This window comes from Scyliorhinus torazame, chromosome 16, assembly GCF_047496885.1.
Source record: "Scyliorhinus torazame isolate Kashiwa2021f chromosome 16, sScyTor2.1, whole genome shotgun sequence".
Classification (NCBI taxonomy): Eukaryota; Metazoa; Chordata; class Chondrichthyes; order Carcharhiniformes; family Scyliorhinidae; genus Scyliorhinus; species Scyliorhinus torazame.
The window spans coordinates 60,895,711-60,913,030 of record NC_092722.1 but is presented as its reverse complement, the minus strand read 5'-3'; the positions used below and the strand labels follow the sequence as shown (position 1 = coordinate 60,913,030).

The 17,320-nt window shown below is 46.1% G+C and overlaps 1 protein-coding gene across 2 annotated transcripts in view; it reads right to left on the bottom strand.

The window, feature by feature from the left end:
• The window catches only part of LOC140392846 (tyrosine-protein kinase STYK1), a 110,452-nt gene that overhangs the window by 18,880 nt on the left and 74,252 nt on the right, over positions 1-17,320 (bottom strand). For both annotated transcript variants that reach the window (XM_072478569.1, XM_072478570.1), the window contains exons 6-7: positions 16,589-16,770; positions 6,892-6,975 (exon numbers count right to left, since the gene is read on the bottom strand). In XM_072478569.1, the coding sequence (XP_072334670.1) occupies positions 6,892-6,975; positions 16,589-16,770 (266 nt within the window). The remainder of the gene's footprint in view (positions 1-6,891; positions 6,976-16,588; positions 16,771-17,320) is intronic.

Genomic DNA, 17,320 nt, shown 5'->3' with positions numbered 1-17,320 from the left:
GAGGCTGCTCAATATAATTATGATGCCTCCATCGGAACTGAAGGTGGTAGTGGTGATGGACGCAGAGAAAACGTTTGACCGGGTGGAGTGGGTATATCTGTGGGAGGTGCTGGGGCAGTTTGGGTTGGGGCAGAGGTTTGTGGACTGAGTCCGGATGCTGTACAAGGCACCGGTCTCAAGTGTGCGGACGAACCGGGTGAGTTTGGGATATTTTGGGTTGTATTGGGGGCGAGGCAGTGGTGCCTGCTCTCCCCATTGCTCTTTGCCTTGGCAATAGAGCCGCTGGCAATGGCGCTTAGAGCATTCAGAGATTGGAGGGGGACTGTGCATGGGGGGGGGGGGGGGGGGGGAAAGAGTTTCACTGTACGAGGATGACCTATTATTATACATTTCGGACCCAATGGGAGCATTATGGGGATTTTGGCTGATTCCCTGGGTACAAGTTGAACATGGGAAAGAATGAGGTGTTCCCGATTGAAGCCAGAGGGCAGGAGCGGAGGTTAGGAAAGCTGCCGCTAAAGTTAATGGGGGCAAGCTTTAGATTAGGGCGGCACGGTAGCACAGTGGTTAGCACTGTTGCTTCACAGTACCAGGGTCCCAGGTTCGGCATTTTGTGAGGAGAGGTTCCGTTGTTTCTGGGTTACCGCCCTTGTGGTTGCAAGACAAGGTGCTGTTGAAGGAGGAGATAGGGGAGAGGAAGGTGTCTGAAGTCTACAAGGAGCTGATGGATCGGAAGGGGGCCCCGGTGAGGGATATAAAGCGGAAGTGGGAGCAGGAGCTGGGAGGGGAGGTGGCGGCTGGGACGTGGGCAGAGGCCCTGTGGAGGGTGAACGCGTCCTTGTCGTGTGCGAGGCCAAGCCTCATTGAGTTTAAGGTAATTCACAGGGCACATATGACGATAGTACAGATGAGTAAGGTTTTTGAGGGGGTAGAGGACAGGTGTGGACAGTGTGCAGGGAGGTCCGTGAATCATGCCCACATGTTCTGGGTGTGTCCGAAGTTAAAGGTGTTCTGGCTGGGGTTTGCGGACGTAATGTCCGAGGTGCTGGGGGTGGAGGTGGCCCCGAGTCCAGAGGTGGAAATATTCGGGGTGTCGGAAGCCCCAGGAGTCCGGGGGCGAGAGAGGCAGATATGGAGGAACGCAGAGCCGCCGAAAGCTGGGGGTGTTGTCGAGTGAGCTGGCAAAATTTCTGAGGCTGGAGAAGGTCGTCCTGAGGGGGTTGGTAGGTGGGTTTGTTCGGAGGTGGAAGCCATTCATTTACTTCTTTAAGGAGGATTGAGGGGTCAGCAAATAGGGTGCCGGGGGGGGGGGGGGGGGGGGGGTGAAGGCAGGATGGGACAAGGGGGCAATGGTGGGGAGCGGGTGGTGGTTATTTATAATGTACAATTTTGCTTCTGCTTCAGTATGCTTTTATGAAAATGCTTGAACAAAGTATATTTTTTTTAAAAGCAGACTGCTCCTTTTTGCCATTGGTTTCATTATTCAAAACTATTGGTAGGTAGTCCCTTATTCAAGCATGTGTCAAGACAGCACCACCCAGAGGTCTACAAAGGCACAGCAAGAGGTTATAATAATAAACTTTATTGTCACAAGTAAGCTTACATTAACATTGCAATGAAGTTACTGTGAAAAGCCCCTAGTCGCCACATTCCGGCACCTGTCCAGGCACACACAGGGAGAATTCAGAATGTCAAAATTACCTAACAGCACATCTTTCGGCTCTTGTGGAAGGGAACCGGAGCACCCGGAGGAGGTATCATTTCATTCAGGGAATTCTGAGCATTAAATTATCCCCACGTGAAAGACAGGTGATTCGGGGCACAATTTAATACTTGCTGAAACTGACACCCAATTAATCAAATTCAATACAATTACGGCCAGTACATCAAGATGCATCATCTCAATTTTTTTCGAGAGCCTTGAATTTTGAAATTGGGATTCTAATGAAAGCACAGTTCCTTTGGCGGAGGGCTGTTAACTTGGGACAACCCCATAAATTATGCATTTCCCAGCACCAAATATTTTTATTCTGAAATTTGATCTTCCAGATTCTTGTATTGAAAATAGCAAGAAATCATAGATTCACTGTGCCTTTTTAAAGTTTGTTCTCAGGATGAAGGCATTGGCAAGGCCAGCATTTGTTGCCCATCCCCAATTTCCTTCAGTGAGGTGGTGGTGAGTTGCCTTCTTGAACCTCTGCAGTCTACAGGCAGCACAAAGGCACAGTGGTTAGCACTTCGGCCTCGCAGGGCCAGGATTCAATTCCGGCCTTGGATGACTGTGTGGAATTTGCACTTTCTCCCCGTGTCTGCGTGGGTTTCCTTCGGGTGCTCCAGTTTCCTCCCACTGTATAAAGATGTGTCGGTTAGGTGGGGTTACAGCGGTAATGTGAGGGAGTGGGTCTAGGTAGGGTGCTCTTTCAGAGGGCCGGTGCAGATTCGATGGGACGAATTACCTCCTCTCCTTCTGCACTGTACGGATTCTGATCTATGGTGACGGTGCTGTTCGGAAGGGATTTCCAAGATTTTTATCCAGGAAACTGTGGAAGTGCCTGAATTCCCTCCAAGAAAGAAGCGGTGCTTAGACCCACACCCCTAGCTCTTAAGTTTCTCAGCTTCAAATACCTATCCAACTCCTTTTTACGATTATCTATAGAACCATCTTTTCAAGAAAAACACTCAATTCCGATAGCTCTCTGGGTGAAAAAAATATCTTCGTGCTTAATCCTTCATTAATGATTCTGAATTGATTTTTGGTTATCGACCCTCTCCCCAGTAAAAGAAAACTTGCATTTAAAAAGCTCCTTTCAAAACTACATCTCAAAGCATTTTAAGCTAATTAAGTACTTAGTCACTGTTGCAAGTTCGGAAATGCAGCAGCCAATTTTCACACAGCAAGCTCCCACAAACAGCACTCTGACAATTACCCGATAATCTATTTTTTAAATCTTGTTTGAGGGATAAATATTGGCTATGATATCAGATATAATTCTTCTACTCATCTTCCAAATAGTGCCATGGGATTGTTTACAGCCACCTGAGAGAGAGCAGATGCAGTTTCACTCAAAAACCTCGTCCAAAAAAAGATGCATGTTCCCTCAAAATCTCGGACTGGAGTCTCTCTCTTGAGTTTTGTCCTCAGGTCCTGCAGTGAGGCCTGACTCTAGCAACTGAGCCACGGCTGACGCCTCGCAGGCTATCTGCTCTAGCAGAACCTCTCAGGATCCTGAAAATCTCTAATCCGTCACGATTTAACCTTCCCTGTTACACGGAAAATAGTCCAAACATTTTCAGCCACTTCCCATAACTGAAGTCCCTCATTCCTGATAAATCTCTTCCGTAGCTTTCCCAAAGCGTGGTGCCAAAAGTTGTTTCTAATGCACCAGCTGAGGCCTAACTAGTGATTTATAAACCCAATTAACCTATGTTTTTTTTAAAAATTGCCTTATGGCAATTGTTTTGAAAAGACCCAAATTGCACCTTCCAAAGTCATCCACTCAAAGCCACCCTTTTGCCATCATACCACCATTCGCCCTTAATACCTCCTGTATGGTACTTTGTTGAATGCCTGTTGGAAGTCCATATACACATCATCTACGGCACGACTCAGCTGAATTTTGAATATTGCCTCAAAGAATTCAATCAAATTAATCAGACAGGCCACATCGGTTGCTCTGCTGGCTTTTTTCCATTAACTCCAAATGCCTGAATGAGAGTGTAGTATCCAATTAATAAACTTATAAATTATCTGATGAATTAGCCTTTCAAAAATACCGGACAGGACTCTCCATCGGCCGGCACCAGAATCAGGAAACACGATCGGGTGGAGAATCACTCGTCAGCCGAAAATCAAGACCGGTGCTGGGCACCCAATGGAATGCCATGCTCCGGTGCCTCGACTGCGGTGTGAATCTATTCTACACCGCACGTACAGTAAATGCTGTTGGCACATCATCAATATGCCTGTCCTGGTATTCTCCTGGGCTCCCTCAATGCTCCGCCTCCGCCAGGAAGAATTATAGATGGGAAGGTTCACTCTTGGTTTAAAAGAAAATTGGGAAACTGGTGCAGTGGCTGCTGACTGGGGGTGGGAGTGATCAGGGGATGGGCCGTGTCATCAGGGATGGGCCGTGGCATCAGGGTAACCCCTGGGACCAGGGGGAGTACAGGCACGGACTGCCATTGCTACAGCCAGCAAGGTAACCACCTTGCTGCAGGCCCCATTCACCACCCACGTGGCCCGTTGTTGCGTAGAGTGACACCGGCCGAATGGGTGCACCCACCCAACCCCCCCCCCCCCCACTCCCAACTCCTCACCAATCTCCCCACCACACCAACTACCCCCAACCCACAACCCCATCTCCCCCAACGCCCCCCCCTCCCCCACCCGCGTAACCCCTAGAGTAGGGCGCCGGAGAGGGACGCAAAGCCGACATCTGGCATAGGCACCTCGGCTGGTTGTGGTGCCTGGAGTGCAATGCAGAGGGCAGAGTGCCGGGGGAACAACCGGGGAGATGGGTGTGGGAATGGGGGAGGGACATCAGGCGCAGGGGCATCCTGGCAGTCGTTGGACCTGGATAGGCAGGGGGTACATGGGCCAACATGTCTGTCTTTCACGCCCTGCAGATAATGGATTTCGGAATCCAACCAGGAATGGTTGCCATCATCCTAGCTGATGCCACCTATCCAGAGGCCACAGACCGGCGAGGAGACCCTTACGATGACGCCGAAGCTGCGACCAGCAGAGTGATCGAGCACTGCATCGGCGTCCTGAAGAAGCTGTTCAGGTGCTTGGACTGCTCTGGAGGAGCCCTTGGTATGTCACTCGGAGAGTCTCTGCTGGGGGATGCACCGAGGCTGTACAAGCAGGAGTTACTCAGGGAGGGCCCTGGAGCAGCAGAGCCTGTCCGAGAGGAACAGGAGCCAGCCGGTGAGGATGGAGAGCAGGCAGAGGAGGAGATGGGAAGAAGGCGTCGCATTAGGCCCCATGTGAATGGCAGCGCCCGTCATTCGGGGACTTGCCAGACAGGGCCTGCTACCCTCTTCCGGTGGCCATCAAGGTGATGGTCGCCCTGAACTTCTTCGCCACAGGGTCCTTCCAGGCACCATGGAACCTGTCTGGGATCTCGCACTCGGTGCACAGTTGCATCCGCCTTAACGGAGACAGTGTATGCCCAGTCGGCACAATATATCAACGCGAACCAGCCCACCAAGATGCCTGAGCAGTGTGCACAACACCTTCATTCTTTCACACTCAATGGTTCCCCACACCTTCGAGGCTCTTCCCCCCCCTGGGTGGGTGATTGGCTCCTGGGTGACACGGGATATCCGCTGCGGTCATAGCTGATGACACCTATCCAGAGGCCACAGACCGGCGAGGAGACCCCCAAGATGACGACCAAGCTGCGACCAGCGGAGTGATCGAGCACTGCATCGGCGTCCTGAAGAAGCTGTTCAGGTGCTTGGACTGTCTGCAGGAGTCCTCGGTATATCGCTCGGAGAATCTCCCACACTGTGGTGGCCTGCTGCCTCCTCTAGAACATTACGCAGTAGAAAGGGTATCATGCTGGAGGAGAGAGATGAACGGCAGGCCTCATCCGAAGAGGAGGGTGCAGGGGGAGGACGGGGTTGGGATGCGGGTCGGTGCCAGGGGCATGGTGCTGGCTGCTAGCTCATTAATGGATCTTGAATTACTTGGGAGTGGTGTCGATTCAGTGGTCGTAGATTCAGTCCCAGGGTCAGCACTTATCGAGCCCAATATTCTTCCATCAAAGGTCGTATGGCATCCAAAAATCTTTAAAATTCAATTAGAATTCTAGAGCACAGGAGAATCTTCATACCTTCATTACCGGAATTGTTTTTTCAAGAAACAGCAACCCACTCTAACCTAACTGGTTTTATTCCCCTATCCTTTCCCCATACTTGATTTTTATTTTTCAAGTCTTTATCCTTTTTTAAAAACTATAGATTCTGCTTCCCCCTATCACTTCTGGTCAGGCATTCCATGCGAACAACTCTCTACATGAAAAATTACCCCTTTGCTCTTTTGACAATCTTAAAGCTGTGTCTTCGCATTCCATGGATGCTTTCTATAAGCTATTATTGAAACACATGGAAGGTTTAAAGCATCCAACATCTTCCGGCGTAAATGAGTGACCAGAGCCACCGGCCAACAGGTTTTAGGAGAAGATGGAGTTGGCTTGTGTTTATAATTTGCCTTCTTCCTTTTGGAAACGGAGGCAAGACAGCAGAGAGAATTTTATACAAACTAATTTAATACATAGTGGCAGATCTTGGCAAGTCAATTAGTTGTGGCCCTCAAACCCTTTCTTTTGTACGTATTTTTGGTGAGGATCTGTTCCCAGCACAGGTGGCTCGCGTGTTCCAATTCAGGTCATGGAATTGTAATGTTAACTCTGCTTCCCTCTCTGCCTGACCTACTGAATATTCCCAGCATTTTCTGTTCTTATCTCAGATTACCATCTTCTTCACCATTTTATTTTGGTAAAGGTTAGCAATAGTCTGGACCAAGAGCAGAATAAACCTTCCTCTAATCTGACAATTAGATAGATTGTCCAAATGTGAACCTGATTATTTGTTGCAGTATTTAAGCCGCCTGACTAAAATAATGCTGGTTAGTCCAAATATTGTTTCATTGGACAGAACTTTATGTGAAACTGGGTTAGATGCAAACTCAAGCCTCAGGTATAAGAACATGAACCAGTACAATCCAGTCACATTAAGCATTTCTAACAGTTAAAATTCATGGCATAGCTTTACTTTGACTAACTATAGCATCTACCCAGTTTCACCAATGAAAATGCAGGGCAGAAATTCAGGAGTTATCTCTGGTGCTCATAAGTTAAAGCAAAATTCAAAGTGTGAACCTACCAGTCCACATGCCACTTGTTTTGCAATGCTGTATACACTTTTCTCTGTGAGACCCTGTACAACTTCTCCAGATCGAGCTTCAGTCTATCAATAGAAACAAATTAAATGGCATGAGAAAAATAAACTGGGGACTCCAGGTAAACCCTCAACATGATCAGGGAAAGTATACAATAAATTTCAGTTTCATTCCACCATGTCGAAAGACGGTGTGAATCTGGAAGATAACAAAATGTTCATTGTAGAGTATTTCAATACTTATCATATTGAATATTAGAACTTGGATGCAGACCCAGAGATACATCAGCAAGTTAGAATAGACCCATAGAATAGACCCAGAGAACGGGGCAGAAGGCGGCCATTCGAGTCTGCACTTACCCTCTGAAAGAGCACTTGGACCCATTCCCCCACCGCTACCCCAGTAACCCTACCTAACCTGCACATCCCTGGACACTAAGGGGCAATTTAGCATGGCCAATCTGCCTGACCTGCACATCTTTGGATTGTGGGAAGAAACCCATGCAGACACAGGGAAAATGTGCAAAACGCCACACGGATAGAAGGGGCCCACACCATATTGGACGCAACAAGAATGAAGTGGGAGGAGGACCTGGGGATCGAAATAAGGTGGGGACTCTGGAGCGAAGCACTGCATAGGGTCAACTCCACCTCCACTTGTGCAAGGCTCAGCTGTCCGACCTCTCGGAATCTCTCCAAATGGAGAAAATCAAATTCGCTATCCGAGGGTCAGACGTCGGCTTCCACAGAACGTGGGAGCCATTCACCCAATTGTTCCGAGACCTGTTTGTGGCCAACAAACAAGCAGAAGAATAGCTAGGTAGCCAAGAAACAGGGGAGAGTAGCCAAAGCATGAGAGGGAGAGATAGACCGGGAAGGGGGGGTGACAGCTAGATCTAAGAGGAAGGAAAGGTGAGCCACGGGGGGGTAGAGGGAAGAGACGGAACAATAGAAGAGAGCCAGGGAGGGGGAGGGGGGAGGCAGGGAAACATTAACAAACATAACGTCCACAGGAACAGAGAAAACGGGGAAGACAGGAGGGCCGCAGAAGCGGAACGAGACGACAACGGCAGCGAACTCCGTCTGGGAGAAGCAAGGGACGACAACACCACGAACAGATGCCTACTTAGGTGTGTAAATAATTTTGCCAAGTGTCCAGAGCTGCTGCTGTTGAGCGGGGGCATTCTCAGGGAAAATTAAAACGGCAGCAGCAGCAGCGACCCGTAGGGGAGTGGGGGTGAGTGCTCCGTTGGGAGGGTGTGGGAAGACTGAGGCGCGTGGGGTCACGTCTAGTCAATTGCTATTGTATATTCTCTTTTTGCACTATGTTAATGTTCACTCTATTTTGCTGTGTTAGGATTATTACTATTTATTATGAAAAACTTTGCAAAAAACTTTAATTAAAAAATATATATTTTTTAAAACTCCACACGGACCTGGGAATTGAACCCAGGTCCTTGGCACTGTGATGCCGCAGTGCTGACCATTGTGCCACCCAGTTATTGATTTAGAAACTTCTGCAAAAGGATTGTTTACATTCGTGGCCTAGAAATGACTGACAGGTCCGCAGAGGGGGAAATAATGTTTTTTCCCTTAATATTTATAAGGCAAAAGGTGGTCAAAAATACTACAGGATATAGGATGGTCAGCGCAAAAACGGGTGAGTCAATCCATCCAGTCTGTGCCGGTATGCTTCTATACATGAGCTGTCTCCAAACTTGACTAGCACACTCAATGTAGTTTCCCTTTTAAAATGATTTTATCTGCTCTGTTTGAACAATGGTTTGTAGACGAGAATTCAACTTTTTAATAATTCTCTGCAAATAAATATTTCTATCCTTTGCTTTACTTGTTTGTGTTGATCTTGGAACACTGTCCATAAGACCATAAGACATAGGAGCAGAATTAGGCCACTCGGCCCATCGAGTCTGCTCCGCCATTCAATCATGGCTGATATTTTCTCATCCCCATTCTCCTGCCTTCTCCCCATAACCCCTGATCCCCTTCTTAATCAAGAACCTATCTAACTCCGTCTTAAAGACACTCAATGATTTGGCCTCCACAGCCTTCTGCAGTAAAGAGTTCCACAGATTCACCACACTCTGGCTGAAGAAATTCCTCCTCATCTCAGTTTTAAAGGATCGTTCCTTTAGTCTGAGATGGTGTCCTCTGCTTCTATTTTTTCCTACAAGTGGAAACATCCTCTCCACGTCCACTCTATCCAGGCCTCGTAGTATCCTGTAAGTTTCAATAAGATCCCCCCCCCTCATCCTTCTAAACCCAACGAGTACAGACCCAGAGTCCTCAACTATTCCTCATACGACAAGTTCTTCATTCGAGGGATCAATATTGTGAACCTCCTCTGGACCCTTTCCAAGGCCAGCATATCCTTCCTTAGATACGGGGCCCAAAACTGCTCACAATACTCCAAATGGGGTCTGACCAGAGCCTTATACAGCCTCAGAAGTACATCCCTGGTCTTGTATTCTAGCCCTCTTGACATGAATGCTAACATTTCATTTGCCTTCTTAACTGCCAACTGAACCTGTACATTAACGTTAAGAGAATCGTGAACAAGGACTCCAAAGTCCCTTTGTGCTGCTGATTTCCTGAGCATTTCCCCATTTAGAAAATTGTCCATGCCTAAATTCCTCCTTCCAAAGTGCATTACCTCACACTTTTCCACATTGTATTTCATTTGCTGATTCCAGAAGGATTTGAATGACACCAGCTTGATGGAGTTGGCTGTCAGCCAATGGAGTGACTCAGATTGCCTGGCCTCGTCAATGGGTCTTGCTGATTGGTTCTGCTGTCTCTGGAATGTTCCTTCATTCCTCTGTGAAACTGTTTTATTGTCTTTCAGTTTAGTTTCTGGGATCAGAGCTGGAAGCATCTATTCTGGCTCTCTCGGAGTTGTTTAAACCTCTCTGAAAATCTTGTGAGGAAATTCTGCTCTATCCTCAGTAGGGCCAGAGGTCAGTCTGGTGACAGTGGAAATCAAAACTCTGGCTAGAGCCAGGCTGAAGTGAGACAAAGTGTCTTAAGAATTAAACCGGCCTGAGGCTGTTCCTTTGAGCGAAGGCCCAGGTTGATAAATGTTAAAGTGCCTCTCCAGAAGAAATCCGATTACCTTGGAGTACTGAATGAATGCCCTGCCAGAAGACCATCTCTAACATCACATGGGTGGCTGAGATCACGAAGCATCCTGGGAGGACAGCTTGCTGAAACAACTTCAACATTTAAAACAAGGGCACTCGTATATAATTTTAAATTAATTTCCTTATTATTCCCCCCTCCCCTCGGTGTGTGTTAAAACCTCCTCATAACATTTGAAAAGCATCTGGATTTGCCCTTAACTGTGCCATGATCTACAAGGCTATAGGCCAAGAACTGGAAAGTGGGAATAGGTTGGATGGCTCCTCGTCAGCCAGCACAGATACGTTAGGCTAATTGGCCTCCTTCTGTACTTGACATTTCCATGATTCTATAGTCAGTTATCCATATATCTGGAAGGCCTCTAGCAAGTCCTCCCTTAACCCTCTCAGCTGCAATGGAAAATCCTTAACTTACAACTCTGTCTCCATTATAGCAACTCTTCAAGTTTGGAAATTAATATCTCTATCTACTCTATTTAATTATTTTACCATTTTTAAATACCACAATTAGGCTATCCCTCAACTTTCTAAATTCAAGGGAAACAAGCAAATATTATTCAATCTATTCTCATAGTTTAACCCTTTAAGCCTAGTAGAAGCCGGAATATGGGCAGCACATGGGCTAGCACTGCTACCTCACAGCGCGAGGGACCCAGGTTCAATTCTGACCTTGGATGGGGTTTGCACATTCTCCCCGTGTGTACGTGCGTTTGCTCCGGTTTCCTCCCACGGTCCAAAGATGCGCAGGCTGGGTGGATTAGCCATGGTAAATTGCCGCTGAGTGTGCAAAGGTTAGGTGGGGTTATGGGGATAGGGCAAGAGAGTGGGCCTGGGTAGGGTGTTCTTTTGAAGGGTAGGTGAGACGCGATGGGCTGAAAGGCCTCCATCAACACTGTAGGGATTGTATGGATTCTATGAAGGGTAAATAACATTTAGGAATGACAGGAAGTTAGGAAATGGTGGTGGGGTAGCTTTGCTTATTAAGGGCAGTACGGCAACACATTGGTTAGCACTGCTGCCTCATGGCACCAGGGACCCAGGATGACTGTCTGTGTGGAGTTTGCAGGTTTTCCCAGTGTCTGCGTGGGTTTACTCCTGTTATTTCCCACAGTCCAAAGATGTGCAGGTTAGGTGGATTGGCAATGCTAAATTGCCCCTTAGTGTCCAACAAGATTAGGGTGGGTTACGGGGATAGGGTGGGGGCCGGACCCTAGGTGGAGTGCTCTTCAGAGAGTGGGTGCAGACTCAATGGCCTGAATGGCCAATCTATCTGTCCTAAGGTGTAGTATTCCAGATGGAACATGACCAAGGCATACCTTTGTATTCCAGCCCCTTTGAATTCAACGTCAACATTACATTAGCCTTTCTGATTAGATTTTGTACCTGCATACTTGCTTTTAGTGATTTGTAGAAACAAACACTATAATCATGTTAAAATAACCCTAGATCAATTCTTTGTTTCTTTACTACAATTCTTTGCCTTTTGTTCCATTACATATATATTTGTTACTCAAGATCTCACACCCTCTAATCTACCCTTTTGTTCTACCTCCCCCCTTTACCTTTCAACAGCATAAACACCATCACATTTCCGCCTCCCTCAAGTTCTGAAGGAGTCAAATTCGACTCAAAACATCAAATCTGTTTCTCTCTCCACAGATGCTGCCAGGCCGGAGTAGTTTCATCACTTCCAGTTTTTATTTACTACAATTACATTGCTCATCTAGATACGTCTCTTCTCACTAAGAAAATCATCCCATTTTCATTCCTTGGACCAAAGTAAATAACTTCATTATTCCCCACATTGAATTCCATTTCTACAATTTTTGCCTGCTCATTTAATCTATGTCCGTTTGAGCTTCATCCTCCCACCAACACAAGGTATTGCTCCTGTGGTACAAACTTGCATATAGAATTCCTTTATCCAGGTCACTGATCTGATGTAAAGCGGAGGACTACAATGGAGATCCTTGAGGGACACCACTTTTCACATTCTGCCAATCAGATCTATCCCTACTCTCGGTCTCCTACCCCCAATCAAATAGTGGCCCATGTTACCCCCAATTCTGGAAGCTTTCATTCTTGCTGATAATCTCTAGAACATAATCTTCATCTGCCTTATGGCAATCCATAAAGGTGACATTCTTAGTCATGTGATGAATGTTGGAATTTCTTATATAATGTATCTGGTGCAGTAATGGTTTTAAAAGCCTGGGTTAGGATGTATATATATATATATATATATATATTATATATACCTTCTGCACTGTAAATTCTATGACAATATGATATATTTATATATATATATATATATCTCTGCTGTAGTAATATTGTTTAAAATCCTGGTTTAAAAGACGGCAGACTCTGTGGTTGCAGATGGTGAAATTAAGATGTAAAAGTGAGATCATCCTTCTTTCAAACCATGGTTATGTTTGCAAGGAGAGGCCTAATGTGTTTTTGTTATGATTTCTGGGGAGTAGATCATTAGAAACATTTGGTGGGACCCTCTGGATCCCTAGCCGCGTGTTTCTCGGCTGCGCACCATTGACTGGTGGCAGGATTCTGTATTCACACCGCTGGTCAATGGGATTTCCCATTGAAACTACCCCATGTTGCCACGAAACGCGCTGGCGAGGGTGCTCTGCCAGCAGGGAAAGTGAATATCCGACAACTGGAAATTCTATCCTTTGTGTTTAAACTTAAGCAAGTGGGTCATGGGATTGGAGTGGGAGGGAATGATATAATTAATGGGGGGAGCCAGAGCTGTGGCAGGCAATCAGTTTTTGAGTTAGTTGCTGGAAGCTGTGAGTTGAACAGCCACTTCTTCAGAGGGCGGTTTGAGAACCTCAGCATTAATCTGACAGGATCTCTCTCTCTCTCCCTCTTCCATCAGTCTCTTAAAAGAACGCTTTATCCAAAAATAGGCCAGCAATCCTGTGTTTCCTGACTCTATTTAAAAGTGGTTTTTGACCTGTGATGGGTTTTGCTCGATTAGAGATAGGTATCAGTTCCAAGTTAAAGTGTTTCTTTTTATTGTTAAGCATTGCTTAACTGGTAATTGTAAGCTATATTTCAGTGATGTTCAGGAAGTTTAATACTGTGTTAATACCAAAGTTTGTTTTAGTATACTCTTACCCAATTTTTGCATTAATCCTTTCTGAAGCGATGTAGCTTTTCCTCAGTTTTACAAATTTATTTAAAAAAATATTGGGGTTCCGGTCCTGTATCTAGGCAAATGTTGGGGTCTGGTCTGGGATCGTAATGGACACTCCTGTATTGACCATGTTAATGACCCCCTTAAAAAATTCAAGTGAGCTAGTCAGACATCACAAGTTAACATTGGCTCTCTGGTTAAGTTCATCTTAGTCCAAGTACTCATTCAAATGATGCAGCCTCCCAACAACGGGCATCAAACTGGTAGATCTGTAATTTCCAGACCCGTCAGCTCAGCTGGAGAAGACGACCAAGGTGGCTGGACCTGGAAGCAGATTGGAGTAATATCTGGAATAGTTTGCCTTTTTAGTTAAGACTGTACCAATGGAACTTGGAGAGAATAGAGCTGCTGTCACCTGGGGATCAAACTAACTCTTCGAAGGAAAGGAGCTAAAATTTCTCGAGAGGAAGAAAAAGTTTTAAATAATTTTTGTGACTCAGTGATTACTGACATCTGGATAGATTGCTGAGAAATTCAAGGGACTAGTCATGGTTGTGTCTGCTATGCAATTGTGGTCCGTTTGTGATAAGTTTGACTAGTTTGCCTGTTAATTTTTGCTTGCATCATGTTAATTCTAAATGTTATATAGTATATGATAGATAATATTGACTTTGTTTTGTTAACTCGTATATGCCATGTGATGTACCACCACATGGACTCCCGTGGTTCAAGGTGGTGGTGAGCACCACCTTTTGAAAGGCAATTAGGGATGGGCTCACATCCGATGAATGAATAATTTGACATAAAAAATACTTGACGCTTTATTCTCTTAGTAAACATCTGGGATTTCAAATAAAGACAGAATTAACTAAAGTGGAATGAGAAAATAGGTTAGAAGGTAATATTTAAGGAGATATTTCATAGCTCTCAAAGATATACAGTGTTCCATTGAGAAAGAAAGACTCCAAGAGAAGGACGCACAATTTGGATAACAGTAGAATGGCATCAAATTGAAAGAAAAGACAAACAATGCTGTAAAAAGTAGCAGTAGGCCAGAAGATTGGAAAGTCTGTAGAAACCAGCAAAGGATGACCAACAAGAGGTATAAATTAGAATACAAGAGTAAACAAGCAACAGCAGACAAATATATAAAAGAGGAAAACAATAGCTAAGCATTGGTCCCTTAAGAGGTGTAGAATGGGGAATTAATAACGGGGGACACGTAAATGGCAGAGGCTTTGACCAAGTACTTTGCATTTGCCTTTACAATAGAAAACACAAAAATATCCCAATAATAACAGAAGAAAAACAAGGGGCAAAGGGAAGGAAGGAACTTAAAACAATCACAATTACGAGAGGAAGTGTACAAGGAAAACTAATGGGACTATAGGCTGACCAATCCCCTGGGCCATATGGCCTTTATCCTATGATCTTAAAAAAAGTGGATGCAGAGATAGTAATATTCTAAAAATCTTTAGATTAGAGAAAGATTCTATAACGATTCCAGCAATTTGAAAAACAACATGTAACACCAGAGTTCTCCAAGAATGTAACAAGCGGTAACAAGCGGGGTGGATAATGGGAAATTCGAAAATGTTGGACTGGATTCTCTGCCGCCGGTAGCAGAATTCCCAATGGGGTGGACAATCCAGCGGTGTCAAAAAAAAACAAAACAGGATCGGTGCACCCTTCCAATGCTCCAGTCCCCCGGTGACGGAGGTATCAAGGCTCACGCCCCGCACCAGCGGGAGCATGCAAATAGACCAAATTGACCCATTTGAATCCGATTAGTGGATGAAGCCCGCATGGCTATCCAGTCCCCTGGACCGGGATGCACGTGGGCAAGAATTGGTGCAGGTATTTCCCAGCATGGCCCTGGCACGGTGACCTCAGAGGTAAAAGGGGCAACTGTGAGTGAGTTGCCACAAAGTTCACCGTAGGGCCTCCCCTCCCCCACATAATGCAAAACCTGTCTACCAGCCCCCACCTCCCCCATTACAGAGACCCTTGCCTGGAAATTAGAGAGCAAACCAAATCGGGACAGTGAAAAGTTCACTGCTTTAAAACTCACCTGTGCCCTTCAGAGGTTCAGGCAGATCAAGCAGCACCTGTAAATTCCGAGAAGACGTAAACCACAACAGTTGGATTTAACTCCCTCAGATCTTTAATATTCAAGGCTTTCATGCATATCAATGTGAAATTGTTTTTACTAGGCTGTGACTGACAGTGTGCACAGCCACTGTGGGGGGAGGGGGGGGGGGGCGATCTCTTATATGGGGAGGGGGGGTGATCTTTTATCTGGGATGTGAGTGGATTATGGGCAAGGTGGGTCAGATTTCAGATTTCAGCTTCTCACCCAACTCAAACCTACCTGCCTTAGTAGATTAAAGTCACCCCCAATGAATTTACACGATGTATTTTCTTGTCTTGTGATTGCGACCAATTTTCTTCCTCTTAACCTTTCGAATCTCCCTTATTGAAAGAAAATGATTTGTTCCCAGGCGCTAAGAACCAGAAACGTTCCCACTAAATAAAATAAAAAATCCTGCCACTAGTTGATCCAGTTAAGACCAGGAACATGGTGGATACAAAAATTGCAATCTGACCTTCCAAATCAAACACATAAACACATACATAGAATTATAGAATCCGTACAGTCACTCTCCTGACTTGTCTCTTGTGAGTGATAAACAGGCTTGAAGCCAGGAGGAGTGACCCACCGAAGGAGGCCTTTCAGCCCATCAAGTCTGCACCAACCCTCAAAGAGCACCCTAGCCAGGCTCCCACCCTATCGCTGGAACCCGTAACCACACTTAACCTGCATGTCCCTGGACACTAAGAGGCAATTCAGCACGGCCAATCCACCTAACCTGCACATCTTTAGGAGGAAATCGGAGCGCCCGGAGGAAACCCACGCAGACACGGGGAGAATGTTCAAACTCCACACAGACAGTGACCCAAGGCCAGAATTGAACCCGGGGCTCTAGTGCTGTGAGGCAGCAAACCACTGTGTCACCCAATGTTTAAGATTGCGTGCCAATCAAGCAGGCTGCTTTGTCTTGGATAGTGTTGGGATATTTAGAGTTTTGTTGGAGCTGCACTCATCCAGGCAAGTGACTCTCACCCTCCTGACTGGTCTCGTGTGGATGATGATCAGGCTTTAAGTCAGGAGGAGAGTTACCCACTGCAGGATTTCCATCCTTGGACCTGCTCTTGTAGCCACAGTATTGATATGGTTAGTCCAGTTCAGTTTTTGGTCAACGATTATGGCGATGGCATGATCGTTATTTAATTATAATTACGAAACTGACACTTTTAGTAATGCCTCATTAAATACTCAGGAATTATGAAATAAAATAAGTTATTCACAAACCTCACGTAATTGCCACAAGGAGTGCAATAGGCAACCCCCACTCACGTACTCCAAAAACAGGTACAGAGGCTGTCTGTCCGTCCGACATCCCAACAGTTTCACAATGGACTCATGGTTACAGATTTTCATGTGGAACTTAAACAGGTCCAAGAACTCTAACACCTCCTTCGCATTTGCATTATCTGGGGAATACAAGCCAAAAGCACTCTTCAGTTTTATAGATTATGGACATTGAGAGGCTAGAGAAAACAAGCAAGGATCAATCAAAAACTTTACAACTAGCGTCCAGCTGAACGTGGGACTAGGATTTGGGATGGTCTCAAGGGAGCGCGCGACCCTCCTCACAGCATCTGGAAGAGCACTTCTGTTCCCCCTGGCCCTGGATAATCTCTTCGCCTTTCCCTCCAGCTTCCAACTTGGCAGAAAAGCCATCCAAGCTCTGACTCTGGTTATGAAAGACTGGAAAGGACTTCCGGTTGCGGCTATGCGGAGCTACGTCGCATGTTCAGCAGCTCCCGCTAAAAACTGACTTTTGGGCTCTTTCCAGGGCCCGTAACGGCACTTGTTCGACGTTTCCCGGTGTGGGAAGGGGAAAACAACATTCCCCCGATAGTGTATGGCTTGGACCAGGAGTGGGACGATTTTTAAAAAGTGGCATTGAAGCAAAGAAAGGTGCGAGGGAGGAAGACCAAGTTGGCGGCGGGCGGAGACCAGGCAGCGTGGAGGCAGCTG